The following is a 20,390-nucleotide window of genomic DNA, read 5'->3' on the forward strand; positions in this document are numbered from 1 at the left end:
AGAAGCAAGCTCCCACTAATTTCCATTCAAAGAAAAATTAATAAGTGCATATGTTAATATTTTGTGAAATGCCCATATTGTTATGGTATTATACTGACCATTAACAAAAATTGCTGTTGTATTTCACAAGGATTTGAATTTTATAATCTTGACTTAACCAGGAATGGACATTCAGCTAATACGCTAAATTTCTGAATATTTTCAGTTATGGCATTAGTCATCATTTTGATTATTATGTAGACTGTGTTTTTTGTTTCTTACAAATATCAAATATTTTACCTAACACAGAAAAAAAGCAAGTCAGTCACTGGGTCACTTGTTAAATGCAATTGTGTTGGTGTATTGTTTGTGTGTGTTTGTGTGTGTGTGTGTGTGTGTGTGTGTGTGTGTGTGTTTGTCCCAATGTCAAAAAGATGGGAGATTACTTTGAGGAACTTAATAGATATTAGTGTATTTGTTTGTCAATTCCACAGAAATAAATGACAGTTTTACATTTCATGTTTTATAAATGACAGAGCATTTTTATAAATGTCAGAGTAATCTCTGAAAGTGTTTTGTTTTTCTACTGTGTCTAATTTCGATGTTTTAAAGACAGTTTGTTGAGGTTTTCTCAAGAACCTCTACTTTTAGTTTCATTCATTTTTGTTATTTTAAAATAACAAATTCAGTTTTGTAATTTTGAAATATCTTCAAATTTTAGTGGGTGTAGTCACCAGCTTAGGCTTCCAGAATAAAATACAACACACCACTTGCCTTAAACACCAGAAAGCTTCTTTCTTGCGGTTCTGGAGACTGGAAGCTCAGTGTCAGGGTGCTGGCTGACTCATTTCTGGTGAAGGTCTTCTTTCTGACTTGCAGACAACTGCTTTCTCTCTGTGTCCTCACATGGTAGAGAGAGAGAATAAACAGCCTTTTTGGTGTCTCCTTTAAGGACACCAATCCTATAGATTCAGGTCCCCACCCTTTTGACCTCACTTAACCTTTATAATTTCATGGCTGCAATCACCATCTGCAGTGATTTTGGAGCCCCCAAAAATAAAGTCTGACACTGTTTCCACTGTTTCCCCATCTATTTCCCATGAAAGGATGGGACCAGATGCCATGATCTTAGTTTTCTGAATGTTGAGCTTTAAGCCAACTTTTTCACTCTCCTCTTATACTTTCATCAAGAGGCTTTTTAGTAGTCATGTATGGATGTGAGAGTTGGACTGTGAAGAAAGCTGAGCACTGAAGAATTGATGCTTTTGAACTGTGGTGTTGGAGAAGACTCCTGAGAGTCCCTTGGACTGCAAGGAGATCCAACCAGTCCATTCTGAAGGAGATCAGTCCTGGGTGTTCTTTGGAAGGACTCATGCTAAAGCTGAAACTCCAGTACTTTGGCCACCTCATGCGAAGAGTTGACTCATTGGAAAAGACTCTGATGCTGGGAGGGATTGGGGGCAGGAGGAGAAGGGGACGACAGACGATGGGATGGCAGGATGGCATCACCGACTCAATGGACGTGAGTTTGAGAGAACTCTGGGAGTTGGTGATGGACAGGGAGGCCTAGCGTGCTGCAATTCATGAAGTCATAAAGAGACGGACATGACTGAGTGACTGAACTGAACTGAACTGAACCTTTATAACCTCCTAAAGGCCCTATAGGGCTTCCTTGGTGGCTCAGTGATGAAGAATCTGCCTGCGGTGCAAGAGACATGGTTTGATCCCTGGATTGGGAAGTTCTCCTGCAAAAGGAAATGGCAACCCACTCCAATATTCTTGCCTGGGAAATCCCACGGAGAGGAGTCCCATGGACTGTAGGAGCCCTACGTCCATGGGGTTGCAAGGAATTGGACATGACTTAGGGCCTTTTCTTGTTCTTAATCACTATCTCCAAACAGTGTCATATGCTGGCTAGAGCCTCAGCATGTGAATTTGGAGGAGGGGAACCATTCAGTCCACAGTGACAGGCAAATTGAGTGTTAGGTGAAGTTTAAGACAAAGCTTTTTCTTAACAGTTTTAAAGATCCTATGAGCATTCTGTAGCCTTAAATACATATTCTTAAGTGACAGAGGCTGGTCTGAAAAGGCTATATACTGTATGATTATACTATTTGACATTCAAGAAAAGATCAAACTATTGAGACACTGGGAGAAGGCAATGGCACCCCACTCCAGTACTCTTGCCTGGAAAATTCCATGGATGGAGGAGCCTGGGAGGCTGCAGTCCATGGGGTCGCTAAGAGTCGGACACGACTGAAGTGACTTAGTAGCAGCAGCAGCAGCATTGAGACACTAAAAACATTAGAGGTTGCCAGGGATCAGGGCGGGGGGAATACATAGGAGGAGAAGGGAGTCTTTAGGGCAGTGGAGCTTCTCTCTGTATGACCCTGTCATACCTGATAGATAGATACCTGATGTAACACGTATGTCCAAATCCAGAGAACATGTAACACCAAGAGTGGCCTTGATGAAAGGATGTAAGAGTGGCCAGGCTGTAAGGATCCGGCCTCACATCCTGATCCTTGATGTGAACCGTGAGCCTTGGGTGATGATGACGTTTCAGTGGAGGTTTGTGATGGTAACAGAAGAGCCACACTGGAGAGGGATATTGATAATAGGGAAGGCTATCCAGGAGAGGGCTGGGGTATATGAGAAATTCTGTCCCTTCCTGTCAGTTTTGCTGTGAACCTAAAGCAGCTCTAAGACATAAAATCTGAAAATAATGAAAAGACATTAGCAGCATAATGTCAAATGTGATCCTTGCGGAAAACCTTTTCAATTTTTTCCTGTTAGCTCTTTATAAATGTGTCACAGGCATTGAAAGCAACTGTCATCGTGTTGTGTTGATCTGGTATTAAACTAGGAGAAATTAGTGTTCAGGTTTCGTGTGCTTACGTTATCTGTGGAATCAGTTCAGTCAGTTCAGTCGCTCAGTCATGTCTGACTCTTTGCGACCCATGAATCACGGCACACCAGGCCTCCCTGTCCATCACCAACTCCCAGAGTTTACCCAAATTCATGTCCGTTGAGTTGGTTATGCCATCCAACCATTTCATCCTCTGTCTTCCCCTTCTCTTCCTGCCCTCAATCTTTCCCAGCATCAGGGTCTTTTCCAATGAGTCAGTTCTTCACATCAGGTGGCCAAAGTACTGGAGTTTCAGCTTCAGCATCAGTCCTTCCAATGAACATTCAGGACTGATTTCCTCCAGGATTGACTGGGTGGATATTCACTCATATCTCCCACTATGAGCATCACGCCATCATCGTCATCGTTCGTTCTTGGTCTCAAGGTGCTTGGTTTCTTGGCAGGAATATCCATCAACTGGATTCTTCACCCACACTTCCCAGGAGGGCTTTAGAAAAGCCTTCTCAGAGCAATCAAGTTTTGACTCACGTTTTAAAGAGAAACATATCATGTGTAATTCAAGTTGAACAAAATCCACAGCATCTCTCCTTCCAGATTTTTAGAAAATGTAGGTCTTATCAAATGATAACTACATAAATGGGACTTCCCAGGTGGCTCAGTGATAAAGAACCTGCCTGCCAAGCAGGAGACCTGAGTTTGATCCCTGGTTCAGGAAGATCCCCTGGAGGAGGATATGGCAATGCCCTCCAGTATTCTTGCCTGAGAAATCCCGTGGACAGAGGAGCCTGGCGGGCTACAGTCTGTGGGATCACAAAGAGCAAGACACAACTTAGTGGAAACAACAGCAAACTACGTAAATGAATATTCAAGGCTTGATTTGAATGTTTTTTCCCTTGATTCTGATAGTGACCAAAATTCACATTAGCTTGATCATATCTCTGAGAATGTAGAGTTTTGTTTTTGTTTTTTAAGATGGTTAAAAATGTGCGGTATTTTCCTTCTCTTTCACTTTGTACTGCTCTTGCCTCCCATCCCTCCTCTCTCTGCCTGCCTGCTTCTGTGCTCTTTTTAGTCTCCTACCTGCTTGGCTTCTCCCGCTTCTCTTCTCTCTCCTTTCCTTTCATAGTATATTTATTTAAATTTGGCTCCAGCTTAAAATTCAGGTCATTTTATTCTGTTTAGTGAAGGTGCATTTTCCTAGGGGTGAAGAGAGAGGAGGATGCGGTCATGCAGACTTGCTCTGGTTCGGGCCTGCTTTTGGAGCTCTGTGCTCTGGGAGCCCCTTAACCTCAGTAAGCCCTATCTGTAAAATGGGTATATAGTACTCACCTTACTTGCTTGTTTTGAAGATGACAAAGGCTAAGCTTGCAATATGACAGCACAGTTACCAAGCATGAATAAAAACTCTGTAAGACACAGTTACTGTTTTTATGATTGTTACTTGTATAGACTGACTGTAAGGTTTTGCCCCAGTAGCTTAGTCTTCTGTCCATTCATTTGTCTGCTCTTACTTCATGTAATTCCTCTTTTTTTTTTGCAGTGTAAGGATAGATTACTTTAAAAAAATAATAATACAAAATCGTACTTTAAGAGCTTACAAAAACACTTTCACATATATTATCTTAATTCTCAAAATTCATTTTCACTTCTCAACTGACACTCAAGTTCCAAATTGAGTATTTCAGCTGACCAAACAAACTCAAGATGCCTAGAATCACAAGTGTTTCTTTTACAGTTTCCGGTGCTCTTTGGGGAAAACACTGCAAGCTCCAGGTTTATTTCCCACAGCCGGACTGACCTAGGACAGTTCTACGCATGGGAGACAAAGCGTGTGTCCCACGGCTCCTTGTGCACAGAGGGCTTTTGAAGGTTGGCAGTGGTTCTCCTTCTGTACCAGCACCCAGGTACACAAAAGCATAAATCCTCAGCAAACACAGGACCTGATAAACCGCGCTCTCTAAGAAGCGGAATAAAAAGCAAGTGTGAAGTGTTAATCGCTCAGGTGTGTCCCACTCTTTGTGAACCCACAGACTGTAGCCCGCCAGGCTCCTCTGTCCATGGAGTTCTCCAGGCAAGAATACTGGAGTGGGTTCCATCCCTTCTCCAGGGGATCTTCCTGACCCAGGGATGGAAACCAACCCTCCTGCATTGCAGGCAGATTCTTTACGGTCTGAGCCACCCCGGGGAGCTCTGATGCTTCTGCTGCTGCTAAGTCGCTTCAGTCGTGTCCGACTCTGTGCGACCCAATGGACGGCAGCCCACCAGGCTACCCCGTCCCTCAGATTCTCCAGGCAAGAACACTGGAGTGGGTTGCCATTTCCTTCTCCAATGCATGAAAGTGAAAAGTGAAAGTGAAATCGCTCAGTTGTATCCGACTCTTTGCGACCCCATGGACTGCAGCCTACCAGGCTCCTCTGTCCATGGGATTTTCCAGGCAAGAGTACTGGAGTGGGGTGCCATTGCCTTCTCCGCCGGGGAGCTCTACAAAGCAGGAAATGCCAAACAGCTGAAGTTAAGAGTCTTTGCAGCTGAGCTCTCAGGGAAGCCCCCAGAAGCAGGTAACAGCAGTTACAGTGCTGTGCAGGCAGGCTGAGGGCTTCAGCTTTGGGGAGCATGGTATTTGGTCAGATCGTCACCCCTTTCCCTGGTAGGACCATCCCAGGCAGATCTTTTGTTCTTTTTTTAAATTTCCTCTTTCCTCTTCATTCATGCATCCTTGGTTCTTTCCTCCTAGACAACCTTTTCCTCAGGGTCTTCTTGTACTTATTCCATTTGTCAGAACTCCTCTTTGCCCACTGAAGTTCTGGTTCCTTGACATACACTGCTTATGTCCCATAGAGAGAAAACACCGTCAAACAAAAGAGAACAAAGCAATAAATCTGACAGCACTCACAGCCCTGTTGACAAACAGGAAACAGGAAGGGGTGAATTCAGAGTATTTCCAAGATGTAAATTCCTTTTGGGTCTTAAAACATTTATCAAAACGCTTCTCTAATTTCTCCCTGACTTTCTATCCTGAATTATGTATGTTTTGTGTTTGAGATCTCTATTTTGGGAAATATACATGTATATAAAGTGTGCATGCTCAGTCGCTCAGTCATGTCTGACTCTTTGCAACCCCCATGGTCTGTAGCCCGCCAGGCTCCCCTGTCTATGGTATTTCCCGAGCAGAATGACTGGAGTGGGTAGCCATTTCCTTCTCCAGGGATGTATAAAGAGGAGAAAATATATGTGTGTACACATATATATCCTGGAGGAGGGCATGGCAACCTGATCCAGTATTATTGCTTGGAGAATCCCCGTGGACAGAGGAGCCTGGCGGACTCCAGTCCATGGAGCTCGCCAAGAGTCAGATACAACAAAGCACAGCAGTGCGTATGGAAACGTGCATATCTTCATGAGAACCATGATGATCAATCCTAGTGAAGATGTTAATTTTTTTTTTTACATATTTATGCTGTCTCTGTTTTGACTGTAGTTGTAATTGTTCGGGAGACATTGGTAGCGTACACTAAGCCTTCCACTCTGAACATAAAAATATCCGCAGACATACTTCTTGTTTTTCTTTCTACTGGTTGTCAGCTGTCACAATGCTTTAGGAATCTTTATAAAGTATGTGTCCCTTGGGGAGCCTTGCTTAAGACTGATTATCAGAGCTTCACTCCTGATCAGTCTGGAATGCGACATGATAAATACAAGGAATTCTTCCCTTGATCTACCCGAAGACTGTATTTTCATGTTTCATCACGGCAAGCTGGCTGGGAAGTCTTCACATTTTTACCGTCAGCCTGGTACTTTCTCTCACCATGGAGCAGCTGTGACTGTGGATGAAAATCCTCAAGAATTCCAAGGAGATGCTGCAATAGCTCTTACAGGCTCGTTGGGACAAATGTGAAACTTCTGTTAGTGCTGTTCATGCTTTTTTATTTTTTTTCTAAACGTGCACTCAAATTTGCATTCTGCTCCTTAGACCAGTGACTGTAAGAGAATTTTATTATTTTAGTGTAAATCATTACTCCTAAAGGAAAAAAAAAAAAAATCCTGCTCTTGGTTTTTCTCTTTTATGGTTGCTTTGGAAGTTCAACATGTATGGTAACTTGCTAGAGGTGTTAGTCTGTGTCTATAAAACTAAACATTGTCCATTTCTGACTTGTAAATGATAGATTTTCATCTAATTAAATAATTCAAATTCATCTCTTTTTTTATTTGAAGTGTTTTCCAGTTTTTCAACTCTGTCACTCAACATTAAATTGAGTGGGAAAACAGTTTTTTCTCTTTCTTTCTGGCAGAATTACCTTAACCTCACCACTGCCTTAAGAGTAATGTAGGGCAGGATGAAAATTACAAGCCAAAATTCTAGAGTCTGTTGTAGAATTCCAGCATCCTCCTCCACATGTGCTGAAGCTGACGTCTGTGTACACTGCTTTCTTCCTATTTCAGTTTCCTGAAAAGAGTTTTCCTTTAGTTTTGGAAGCACTGCAAACGTGAGCGTTTTAATAGCTGGCCTTACAGAGGGCTCAGCGCAGTTCAGAGCTGTGTAAATTAGACAGACTTCAGGGTGTGGTGGATGCTGGGCCACATGAGGCGTGTGTGTGTTGGTGAGTGTGTGCGTGTCCATGTGCAGGCTGCGGGGCACAGGAACAGATTCTCCTCTGAATACATTGCTACGGTTGGTGAGTTTTTTTTGCTCCTTTTAAGTGAACCGTATCATCTTTTAATAACAGTTTCACAGTCATGTGGTCTGTAAACTTTTGACATGTAATTGAAACTGGAACATCCAGCTGTGAGGACAGTTGATTGGGAAGTAGAATTCATCTTACCTGGTTTTTCCTCAGGTCAAGCTGATGCCTCCCGCTCCCAATGATGACCTGGCGACGCTCAGCGAGCTCACAGACAGCAGCCTGCTTTATGAAATTCAGAAGCGCTTTGGGAACAATCAGATTTACGTAAGTGCCCTTGAAATTGCCTTTTGCATGGCTTTGTCTTGTGTGTATATTCACTCTTCCGTGCTGCTAATATTACAAGGAGAGGGCCCTTCCGTGCTGCTAGTATTACAAGGAGAGGGCTCTTTGTTACTTAGGAGCATCCCGATAGCTTAAGGTGGATTTCTCAGGGTTCAGGTCAGTTCTTCTGATTCAGGTATGAGGCAGTTTCAGCAATGACCCACACTTCAGCGTGGTTAAAGTTGTCTGCCTGAGGGTAGACAACTTCCTGTTGTCAGGTTTGCTGGAGGAGAAGATCCTGCTTAGATCCCGCAGGATCTGCAGGTCAGTTATAAAAATGCTGCTTGTTTCATCTGCTTTAACTCGGCCACTCAGATCTGGAAAAGGAAGCCAGAGAGGAAAAGCTAAGTGAGCCTTGAGGGCTTGCCTCTGTCTGCATGAAAAAAGATACTGTGTTTCCAAATTATCAAGAAATGTCTTTGTTGAGTAAGTAATTTATACACATATCTCTGATAATAAGATACAGATATCTGACTTAGATGACAAACAGCACGGAGGATTGATTTGCTTGGTTCTACTCTGGTTTATATGTGTTATTTCTTCCAGTACGTGGATCGGTTTTGGCAGTATGTAATCTCAGACTCTCTTTCTCTCTCTCATTGATTTCATTAAATTCAACTCAGAGCAATTCAATCAGAAGGTCTACAGAGAAATCTGATTATGCACATGTCTGCTATGCCTTTTGGATCACACCCTTTTTTTTTTTTTTTTCCTCCTCCACTGAGCAATTGATTAAGTAATTTTCATGTAAATGTGAAATCTGAGATTTCTTTACAAGTAATAAATTGTCAGGTGCTGATTAACCTATGAAAATTCAGGGCAGCATCTTAACACTTGGATAAATTGCCTGCCACTGTAAATACACTTAAAACTAAATACTTCTATCAGAATTAATGGAATTGAGTCATCAGCATGAAGAGGCAGAGCCTGATTACTTTGGTCTCTGCTGCTGCCTTGCCACTTGTGTGGTTTGTGCCATTGTCTCTCTTTCCATAACGTCTTGCTGATTCTTCTTCCTGTTAACGTCTTAGTCACGTTATCGGTAGACCACTGAAGTTTTTATTTTATGCTGGAGTAGAGCCGATGAGCAAGGTTGTGATGGTTTCAGGTATGCAGTGAAGGGACTCAGCCATCCGTATATGCGTATCCATTCTCCTCCAAAACCCCCTCCCATCCAGGCTGCCACATGACATTGAGCAGAGTTCCGTGTGCTACAGGGCAGATGCTTGTTGGTTATCCATTTTGAATCTAGCAGTGTGTACGAACTCCCTCCTTCCTTCATCCTTCCCCCCTGCTAACCATAAATCTGTGTTGAATGGTTCTGATTTCCTTTCTTTCGTTCATGCCTTTCAAGTGGCTTTTTCTCCCAAATATCATTTAGTCCACAGCTTCCCTGGTGGCTCAGCTGGTAAAGAATCCCCTTGCAGTGAGGGAGACCTGGGTTAGATCCTTGGGTGGGGAAGATCCCCAGAATCGGACACGCCTGAGCGACCTTCACGTCCTCTGCCTCCCAGTGCTCACCACCCTCATCGTCCTGGCCCCAGCAGCCTCCTGTCTTTCTAGAGGAAACTTCACCCCTTTTCAGTCTGATCTCACAAGGAACTAGGGCCATTTTTATGCAGAAGAAATGTAATCTCAAAACTCCCAGTCTTAGAACTTTTCGGTAGCTTGTCATTTTTCGTGGAAGGATGGCCACATGTCCTTATTCCCTGTCTGGCCCCTAAACATGATCATTGGTGATTCCTAGTCACCCCCCTCCTTCCTGCATCTGGGACTCCCCTTAGAATTTTTCCCTGGAGTTCTCTTTCTCACTCCATGAAGTGCAAAGCTTTATAAACTCCCTCTAGGTACTTTTTCAGTCTCTAAGTAAACCTTCCCAGAGCTTCCAGATTAAGTTACTTTCGACCATCTTTCTTTGGCTTTTCTGCACACACCACTAAGTGGGAGCCAAATAATGGCTTTCATGTTTATCTTTGAAACCCTGATAGATCCTTACCTTTTCTGCCTTGTTTGATAATATATGTGTGCGTGCTAAGTCATTTCAGTTGTTTGCAACTCTGCAATATGGACCATGGCCCTCCAGGCTCCTCTGTCAATGGGATTCCCCAGGCAAGAATACTGGAGTGGGTGGCTGTGCCCTCCTCCAGGGGACCTTCCCAACCCAGGCATTGAACTGGTGTCCGGCAGTGGAAGGCAGATTCTTTACCATTATCGCCACCTGAGAAGCCCCATTTGATGATATAGGGGCTATTAATTTAAAAATTTGGCTGGAAGTCAGCATATTACACATTTATGTGCTGTTTCTGATCCTTGCAGAAAGCTGTTTTATCATTAAAATTAGTGTTTTATCATTAAGCAAGTTATTACCACATGTAATTACTTTGTATAGATTAAGAAAGTTCCGTTATATTAGTAGTTTTCAAAGTTATTATTATTTTTAATCAAGAGTGGGAATTGACTATTATTAAATGCTTTTTGCATTTATTAAGATAATCATATAAATTTTATTCTTGACTTCTTAGTAATACAAATTACAAGAGTTGATTTTCTGATATGAAGCCAACCTTGAATTACTAGAATAAAGCCTCTGGTTGAAATTTATTATTTGTTGAATGTATTATTGGATTCAGTTTGTCTGTATTTTTCTCATTATTTTAGCATGTGTTTTAATGAAGGAAAACAGCCTATAATTTTCTTTCAATATATTTGTTTTTAATACTAAGTTTATGCAGACCTCTTAAAATGAAGTGATTCATGTTCCCTCTTCTGCTACTTTCTGGAATAATTTGTATGAAATTTGTTTATTTTTACATCAGTGTTGGCAAGAATTCACTGGTGAATTCTTAGTTTTCTTTGTGGGAAGGTTTTAGACATGGATTCAATTTTTTACCGAAAATAAATCTACTTAGATTTCTGACATCTTATTGCATTTATCTTGGTAAGATTGTGGATTATTGTCCACATCATCTAAATATCCCTCTTCATCTGTTCCCACTTCAGTGGGATCTGTAGTGATGTCTTACTTGGCATATTGGTGGTCTGTTTCCTCTTCTTTCCTCAGTCGGTCTCGTTAGGACACCAGGTTTTTATTTGACTTTTCCAATGATCGCCTTTTGCTTTAGTTTATTTACTCCATGGCTTTTGTTTACTAATTCCATTCATTTCTGCTCATATGTTGGTTACTTATTTCTGATAATTTCTTGTAAGTTGATGAGTTCCTAGAAACAGGTACTTAGATCATTACCTGCCTGTATTCTTTTTTAACATATGTTTCAGGCAATAATTTCATATCAAAAAATAATAATAATAATTTCATATCTAGTGTATCTTTAGTAGCATCTCACATGTTATGATATATCATAATTAAAATGTTTTCTCATTTGCATTGTGATTTCTCTTTTTGACTCATAGGTTATTTGCAAATGTATAATCACCACACATTTGGTGATTTTCTAGCTATCCATGGTTAATTTGCATCATAATCCGTGATCAGAGAATGCACTTTATGTGACTCAAACCCTTTAAACGTACTGGAACTGGCTGGTGTTCAATTTAAATGAACATACATTGTGCAGTTCTTGGTAATAGTGTTCAATGTGAGTTAATTATTCCACTTGGTAATTACTTATTTCAAAATTTCATCCATGTGTTCAATTAATTACTTAAGATAGTCATTTCACTTGTGTGTTCAGTGGGACAAGCTTATTGGTTTAATTTTATGTGAATTTGACTTTTTATTTACAAACTTTTAAAACAATTCACAAAATGTTAAAGTGTGATTTTTATTTATTCTCTATAGTTTTCTCAGTGATTTAAAAATTATACAATATTTAACTTTAAAAGTGCTATTTATATGGTCCAATAACAATTTCTATCCTTTTAATTTAATAGACTTTTATTGGGGACATTCTCCTGCTGGTTAATCCATTCAAAGAGATTCCAATTTATTCCACCGTGGTGAGTATAAAATTTTAAATGTCCTTTAATGATGTAGAGTAACCACTTTCTAGACATACCTATTGTGTCAAATGATTAAGAAGAAAAAGCAAAACTGGAATTAAAATCAAGCTTCTCAGAAAATTCTGCCCTGAGTGGTTACATAATAGTGACTTTATTTTCTTTTGAGAAAATATTGAAAAGGAATGTTATTTTATCAAAAGAGTCCCTTGCAGTTGTCATGTGTGGTTCTTATGACTGTGGTCCCTAGACAGACTTCTAAAATCAAATATTGTATTAACTCTGTGTTCCCATGCATTTTTGACTAGTTCAAGGTCGGTTGGTTTAGAATTCTTCTCTGAACACTTTCAGAAGAGCCCTGTGATGTTTAGGCAATTGGATCAGACAGGACGGTGCTGCCTTTACACATTTTCCGAGCCTTTCCAGCTTTAATCATGAGAGTCAAAATTAAAAGAGAAGCTGCTTTTGAAAAAGTATTCCAGGCAACTGAAAGCACAGTATGATTTTTGCCAAGTGTTTTGGGATCAAAATGCCGTCGTGGGAACTCTTTTTCTTGTGCAACCACAGGCTGCCTCCAGTGTGAAGCAGAATCCTTGGTGGGGGAGCAGGAGATGAAAGGAGGAAGCCTGTGTTCTTGAAGCAAGGATGCCCTTTAGATGCTGGAGGTGGGGTGGAGGCAGGGAGGGAAAGAGAGAGAGAGAGACATTCCTGTCTCTGAACTCCCAACGAATCAACCAAGAATTAGCACAGAAATACTTTTGGGTAAAACAGGGTCCCTCACCGCCCAACCCTCCTCTCTTCTTAGCAAAAGTCAGTTCCACTGCTGCTTTAAAGCTGCCCTGAAACATGCCCACCCTCCTCATCCCACCCAGCCCGACCCCAGTCCCACCCCTGGGCTGTCTGCAGATGTATGGAAGTAGGGTTGACTAGAGCAAAAGGAATTACCCGTATTATTTTGGGGGTTATAGGTGAAGATGAAGGAGAAGGGGGGTGAGGAGGAGGAGAAGGTTTGGGAGGAAGGAGAGGAGGACATGGGCATACTGCTGTGTATAAAATAGATGCCCGAAGCAATAAAGATCCACCATGTGGAAGAGGGAACTCCACAACACTCTGTACTGATCTGTATGGGATCAAGTGATTGAGTGAAAGTCGTTCAGTCGTGTCCAACTCTTTGTGACCCCATGGACAGCAGCATGCCAGGCCTCCCTGTCCATCACCAACTCCTGGAGCCTACTCAAACTCATGTCCATCAAGTCGGTGATGCCATCCAACCATCTCATCCTCTGTCGTCCCCTTCTCCTCCTGCCTTCAATCATTCCAGCATCAAGATCTTTTCCAATGATTCAGTTTGTCACATCAGGTGGCCAAAATATTGGAGTTTCAGCTTCAACATCAGTCCTTCCAAAGAACAACCAGGACTGATCTCCTTTAAGATGGACTGGTTGGATCCCTTTGCAGTCTAAGGGACTCTCAAGAGTCTTCTCCAACACCACAGTTCAAAAGCATCAATCCTTCGGTGCTTAGCTTTCTTTATAGTCCAACTCTCACATCCATACACGACCACTGGAAAAACCATAGCTTTGACCAGACGGAACCACCATTAGAGATGCTTAAAATGTGCTGAGGAGGGCATCATTGCACAAATGGTTTGTGTTTACAAGTGAGACTCAAGATTAGAGATTTATGTGCTTTTGTGTATTGGAAATGTATCAGTGTCTTCGTGGGGCAAAGGACCCTGAATCCTTTTGACAGAGGTGCCGGCCCTGTTCTCCAGGTCTCTGAGCTGTACCTGAGCAGCACTGGGCAGCCCAACCCCTCCCTGCCGCCTCACATTTTCTGCTGCGCGGAGAGAGCCTTCCACCAGCTTTTCCAGGAGCGGAGACCTCAGTGTTTCGTCCTCAGGTGAGCCCTTCACCCGCCCCAGCCCCAGGCTCGGCTGTGCCCCGGGAGCTTGGCGGTAAACCTGTCCACATTTCTTCTGCTTTATGTTTATTGACTTCCTCATCGGTTTGTGTCCCTGTAAGTCTTTGCAGGGGGTACACTTGACTCGCTACAGAGGAGAAACATCTTTGTTATTACAAACGGCCCCGGGTGTGGCTGGAATATTTCAACAAACTTAACCTGAAGCTCAGTTCATTTTGAAGATTTATGTCTTAGAACCAGAGCGCCTTGCTTTCAAACCTTAGAAAACACAGGGAAAGAAGGGCGCCCGCGACTAGTATTCCACCTTTCTCCAAAATGTGGTGCTGAGCGAGACACCATGCAGCAGCTTGCAGAGGTGAAATTTCCCAGCTGCTTCTAGGTATTTACCTTGGCTCATGTCACCAGAATTATACACCCGAAGTCATTTTTATTGGAATGCAATGGCAGTGTTAGCTCCTAAATGTCAAGATGCTCAGGAGGGTCATTTACATTGGAGCGAAAAAAAAAAGTGTATCGTAAGAAGTAAGGGTGAAATGTGAGTGTGTACTGATAGAGAATTAAATAAATATTTAGGTATCAAAGGACAGTTGAGAATTATGTTGTATATCAGGCTACACCTCCTTGAGAGGGAGACATCCATGAATACCCCTGTCTTTGCATAGTTATCCTCAATAGCATCAGTTGAAGACTGAACATGTAAATAAAGCTTTGCACAGCCTGAGTCAGAGCGAGATCAAAGAGTGAAGAGGGAACCCTGGAAAGAACCCAAGTAACATTAAATCTGTAAATAAGCACTTCTGTATACACTTTTATATTATTAACCCCATCAGAGTCCCATGGACGGTCAGACCGGCGTGTGGCAGACGTTGGTCATGTGGTTTCAAAATAGCTGCGAGTGGTGGTTTTATACCTGCTCTGAAGGGTCCCCCAAGTGGAAGTTAGGGGACCCTGGCATTCTTGAGCCAAGAAATGCTGCTTTTATCTGCTTTATCTATTGGGTTTCCTGGTCCTGGTCTTGCTTAGACAAAAAGGGAAACTTAAAAAAAAAAAAAGGGAGATGGCAAGGAGTGTGTAGTTGTGTTGACAGTGATAACAACCAATATTTTTGAGAGTTGCTGGTATCAGGCCCTCCCCTAGGTACCGTCCACGTGTTATCTTGTCCATCGCTTTAGTGATGTTGTAGGATGCGTGTTACTATGACCAGTGTTAGTGCTGTCATTTTATGTGTCGAGGGCTGAGTGTTAGAAGGGTTAGCTCCTTAGTGTGGGGTCTCCCTGGGATGTGAGTCCAGCAGCCTCGCTCCGGAGCCTGAGTGCCCCCTGCCCACACTCACAACCATGCTCATCCACTGCGGCTCACCTTGGGGGGCTCTCGGAGGTACCCCCAGCCTAAAATGACTGTCACAAATCCACGGCCGTAACTAAACTCTCACTGAATGCACTTAATTCTTGTCAAAAATTGTGGTTCTTAGTGAAGCTCTGAAGAGCCAATGACATCTTTTGGGAACCTGCCAATTATAGAGCTCCCAGTGCCAAGCATGTTCCATCAGTGAAGAAATTGCTTGTTTCTACATACCCTTGCGCATGGGATTGTTCTTCTATCAATAGTAAGATTTGTTTATTTTCCGCAGAACTAGTATTCCTTTGGGACATCTTTAAAGGCTAATGATGCCATGTATCAACTCGTTACTCAGAAAAAAAAAACATTTTTTTCATTCAAGGGTCAAGAAATGAAGAGCAAATCAGGGACCGCAGGGATCTGGTGATGCTCGGTTGAGGCGTTTTCTTTCTTCTTTCAAGACTGGTGTTTGTGCTGATGTGTAGCTTCCCTAGATTGTCTTCCCTACCGCGCAGCTTTCTGCATTTTCACTAATGAGTGAACCAAGTGGGAAAGTCAGACGATGGCATGTTCTCGTTGAAAGTTAGCTTACCTTCTTTGCGTCTGAGAATTACTGTCTGGTTCCTTTTTTACTATATTTGCCAAAACAGTAAACGTATATTTTTTCTGTCTTATTTTAGTGGAGAAAGAGGATCTGGAAAGTCTGAAGCCAGCAAGCAGATAATGAGACACCTCACCTGCAGGTCTGGCTCCAGCAGACCTATATTCGATTCCAAATTTAAGCATGTAAGTCACTGGTTTCAGTTAGAGACTATGATGGGATCGGAAAAACCTGATTGCAAATAGAAGGGGAGACATCTTCATAGGCTTTAAGTTGAACCATAGGACTTCCCTGGTGGCTCAGATGGTAAAGAATCGGCCTGCAATGCAGGAGACCTAGGTTCCACCCCTGGGTCGGGAAGGTCCCCTGGAGAAGGGAAAGTATTCTTGCCTGGAGAATCCCACAGAGGAGCCTGGTGGGCTAAAGTCCGTGGAGTCACAAAGAGTCGGACATGACTGAGTGACTTTGACTTCACTTTAACCATAAGTTGGTCAAAATTTGTGAAAATAAAGGAAAAAAGATGGAGGCTCTGTGCAAATGAACACTGTTGAGGTTGAGCTTTGTTTTCTTGTGTGTATTTTAATATATTGGGGACATACTCTTTTGTATTCACTCAGAACAGTTGAGCTGAAAATATGTAATATAATTAGAGTTGATTACTTTTACTGATAAAGAGACAGTTTGGGGTGTACATAGGATATATCTGTGGGGATTGACCAGATAAGCATCTTTTGTAGGGAATCACTGAAAGCTGATTGAGAGCCTGTTGGCAGCTCAGAGAGGGGTCCAATTTCACATAGTAAAATTCAGTGTATTCAAGGAGACCCCTGAAGTAGTCTGATTCTCTTGTCTTCACACTGTTCTAGCAAGTTCTGTTAGCATGTTGATCAGATTATAAGGAGAAGCTCTTCTCAGTTTTTCACTTTACAAAAAACATACTATAAATCCCTCTGCAGTGTATCTGTGGTATCATGTGTTCCTTCACGACGTTAACTCACAGCCATTTATTACGCTTGATCTGTACACTAGGCACATGCATAATTCTACAGCACAGCTCAAAGTAATCTGACATTTTAGGCCAACCTGGGAAAAGTAGTGTGGCTTTGAGTCCTGTCGCTATAGACATGGCTTGTGTTTCCCTTGGCAACTTCAAAACCGCTGAGATCAGCTAGAAGAACAGTTGTTTCTAGTCCCTGTATTTGAACTTCAAGCTGTGGAAACAGGGACTTTCCACGCCGGTAGGTTTATTGGCACATGAAATTCATGTTTTGGGAAAAAACACCATTGCCTGGGACTTTTCTTCACTAATTCTGGTCCAAATGAGTTTCAACTTTGAGACATTCAATCCCATTTAAGTTCCTTAAATCAACATTTATTGAGCAACTCTTTGCACAGAGCAGAGTGATGGGGTCGCCCTGATTAAGCCATTATCTTTTATTGAGGAGGGTACAAGTCTTTACTTTTAGAAAGGCCAATTGGTTACCTACTACCATAATATATGGCACAGCTTTTAATGGCAGAACTACAAACATGTTATAGAAAAAAAATCCAATATAAATAGGAACAAATCATGCCAATAAAATGTGAGTCAGTGAGTACTGAGGAAATACGTATTTACCCTTGCCTGTATTTTTATTTAAAGTTTTATTATGACACAGTCTTCTCATTATTTTGTTTTAAAGTTGAGTAGCAGAACATCCCATGGACAGAGGAGCCTGGTGGGCTGCAGTCCATGGGGTCGCAAAGAGTCGGACATGACTGAGCGACTTCACTTTCACTTTTCACTTTCATGCACTGGAGAAGGAAATGGCAACCCACTCCAGTGTTCTTGCCTGGAGAATCCCAGGGACGGGGGAGCCTGGTGGGCTGCCGTCTATGGGGTCGCACAGAGTCGGACACGACTGAAGAGACCTAGCAGCAGTAGCAGTAGCAGAGCAGTATCAATTTGCTTTTTTTTTTTTGCAGTGTTTCTCTTAACACATTTGTTTGGTGCCACCTATTGGCCAGGAGGATGATAAAAGATGAAACAATACCACTCATTGCTTCAGTTCACTCTTGAATCACGGGTCAGCCGTGCGCAGTGAAGACATGCATATGTTTATATTTTGCTCAGCGGCTCTCGTCACTTGTATATCTTTACTGTTATTCTGTTACAGTGACTAAACACACCAACCCAAGACATCACTCAGGTTTTAATCCCAGCTCCACTATTTATAAGTTTTCAATCTTGGGAAATTTTCCAGATTTGTCAGTTTCCTTTTCTATAAAATGGAGACTCTAGTTGTGAGGATTAAAAGATGTAATAAACACATACATGCATATACAGTCATACATATGTATGTATGTATGTATTTACAGTTATATATAATTTTACATATAATGACATACATGTACAGATATACATATAAATGTACATTCATGTATGTGTATATATAATTGTGTGTGTATATATATATATGGTTCCTGGCACATAGTCAGTACAATATAATGTGCAGTATAATTGTTCTCTACTATTATTAACAAAAGCAAAAATAAATTCTGCTGTTTGTTGAATACTTACCATGTTACAGGCACCAGGCTGAACACTTCGTACACTGGACTCTGATCATCACTGAGTTGTTCTATTTAGAATAAAAGAAATGAGGTTTGGAAATTTACAAAACTTGCTCAAGGTTATAGCATTTGTCATTATCAGAGTTGGAGTCTGAGGGCAGGTGTCTCTTATTCCAAGGCACATGCACTGAATTATTTACCCTATAAGGAAATGGCAACCCACTCCAGTGTTCTTGCCTGGAGAATCCCAGGGAGGGGGGAGCCTGGTGGGCTGCCATCTATGGGGTCGCACAGAGTCAGACACGACTGAAGCGACTTAGCAGCAGCAGCAGCAGCAGCAGCATACTTCCTTTCTAGGTGCATGTCATTAATTACCTTTTATATTCATTTTCTATTATAATAAAAATTAGTGTATTAGCAGATACAATGCCAATGTATGCTATGCTATGCTATGCTATGCTAAGTCACTTCAGTCGTGTCCGACTCTGTGTGACCCCATAGAGGCAGCCCACCAGGCTCCCCCGTCCCTGGGATTCTCCAGGCAAGAACACTGGAGTGGGTTGCCATTTCCTTCTCCAATGCATGAAAGTGAAAAGTGAAAGTGAAGTCGCTCAGTTGCTCAGTGAGCCCATGGACTGCAGCCTGTCAGGCTACTCTGTCCATGGGATTTTCCAGGCAAGAGTACTGGAGTGGGGTGCCATTGCCTTCTCCGATGCCAATGTAACTAGAAGCCAAAAAACACTTTAAAAATTTTATTAGATTCTTTTTTATGAGTTTTAAAACGATTATTTGAAGGAACTACTATAAAGGTTTAAATGTGATATAATTACAGTATAATCTTGCTATATATTTATTTCATATTAAGTTGTTGGGGAAAAGGGAAAATATAGGACCATCATAAGTATTATTTCAAATTATTTTTCAGAAATATTTCTGCTATTACTGCTAACAACGCACTGTTGTGATCTTTAAATTTAGGTTATTATAAAGTACTCTTGCCTGGAAAATCCCATGGACAGAGGGGCATGGTAGGCTGCAGTCCATGGGGTCGCTAGGAGTTGGACACGACTGAGTGACTTCACTTTCACTTTTCACTTTCATGCATTGGAGAAGGAAATGGCAACCCACTCCAGTATTCTTGCCTGGAGAATCCCAGGGACGGAGAGCCTGGTGGGCTGCTGTCTATGGGGTCGCAGAGAGTCGGATACGACTGACGCGACTTAGCAGCAGCAAAGAGACCTAAATCACAGAGTTTGTGTAAGGATTCATTGTTTCTCTCCAAAAGTTCAAACTTCAAAAACAGACACTTTCATATATTTCACTGTTTGCCCAACATTTATTTAGTACTTAGACCTGTGATTAGAATTAATGTTGTTTTGTAATCTTTCACAATATAAAATACTTCCAGGTGAATTGAATGCCTTAGTAGAGCAGTATACAGAAAGTTAAAGAGGAGCTGAAAAATTTTTAAATTTAGAATAAAATTCTTATACTGTCATCAGAAATTGTAACCACCACTTGGTGTATCAATAAGGTGTTATTGTGGCCCTCTTGTGGCTGATGGAGGAACTGCATGTAGCTTGTCAGTACCTTGAAAGATGGCTTCCCTGGTGGGTGCGGTGGGAAAGAATCCACCTGCCGATGCAGGAGACACAAGAGACGGGGGTTCGATACCTGAGTCGGGAAGATCCCATGCAGGAGGGTATGGCAACCTACTCAGTATTCTTGCTTGGAGAATCCCATGGACAGAGAGAACCCTGGTGGGTTACAGACCATGGGGTCACAAAGAGTTGGATACAACTGAGCAGGCATGCACATCTTGAAAGATCCAGAAAAATACTTTTGAACCTTCCAGCTTTTCATTCTTTCAGGAGTATTGCTTGGTCATCTTCTTTATCGCAGTTCAGTTCAGTCACTCAGTTGTGTCTGACTCTTTGCGACCCCATGGACTGCAGCACGCCAGGCCTCCCTGTCCATCACCAACTTGCGGAGTTTGCTCAAACCCATGTCCATTGAGTCGGTGATGCCATCCAACCATCTCATCCTCTGTCCTCCCCTTCTCCTCCTGCCCCCAATCCCTCCCAGCATCAGGGCCTTTTCCAATGAGTCAGTTCTTAGCATCAGGTGGCCAAAGTATTGCAGTTTCAGCTTCCACATCAGTCCTTCC

At 42.1% G+C, this 20,390-nt stretch overlaps 1 protein-coding gene across 1 annotated transcript in view; it reads left to right on the forward strand.

Annotated features, from left to right (window-relative positions):
• MYO16 (myosin XVI) overlaps nt 1-20,390 on the forward strand; it is a 519,851-nt gene that overhangs the window by 248,794 nt on the left and 250,667 nt on the right. Inside the window, exons 11-14 of the mRNA XM_086328670.1 lie at nt 7,684-7,794; nt 11,743-11,808; nt 13,583-13,710; nt 15,750-15,855. Coding sequence (XP_086184796.1) covers nt 7,684-7,794; nt 11,743-11,808; nt 13,583-13,710; nt 15,750-15,855 — 411 coding nt within the window. The remainder of the gene's footprint in view (nt 1-7,683; nt 7,795-11,742; nt 11,809-13,582; nt 13,711-15,749; nt 15,856-20,390) is intronic.

Source organism: Bos grunniens, chromosome 12 (genome assembly GCF_055505025.1).
Source record: "Bos grunniens cultivar Pamir isolate PY7600 chromosome 12, Bosgru_T2T1.0, whole genome shotgun sequence".
NCBI classification, from domain to species: domain Eukaryota; kingdom Metazoa; phylum Chordata; class Mammalia; order Artiodactyla; family Bovidae; genus Bos; species Bos grunniens.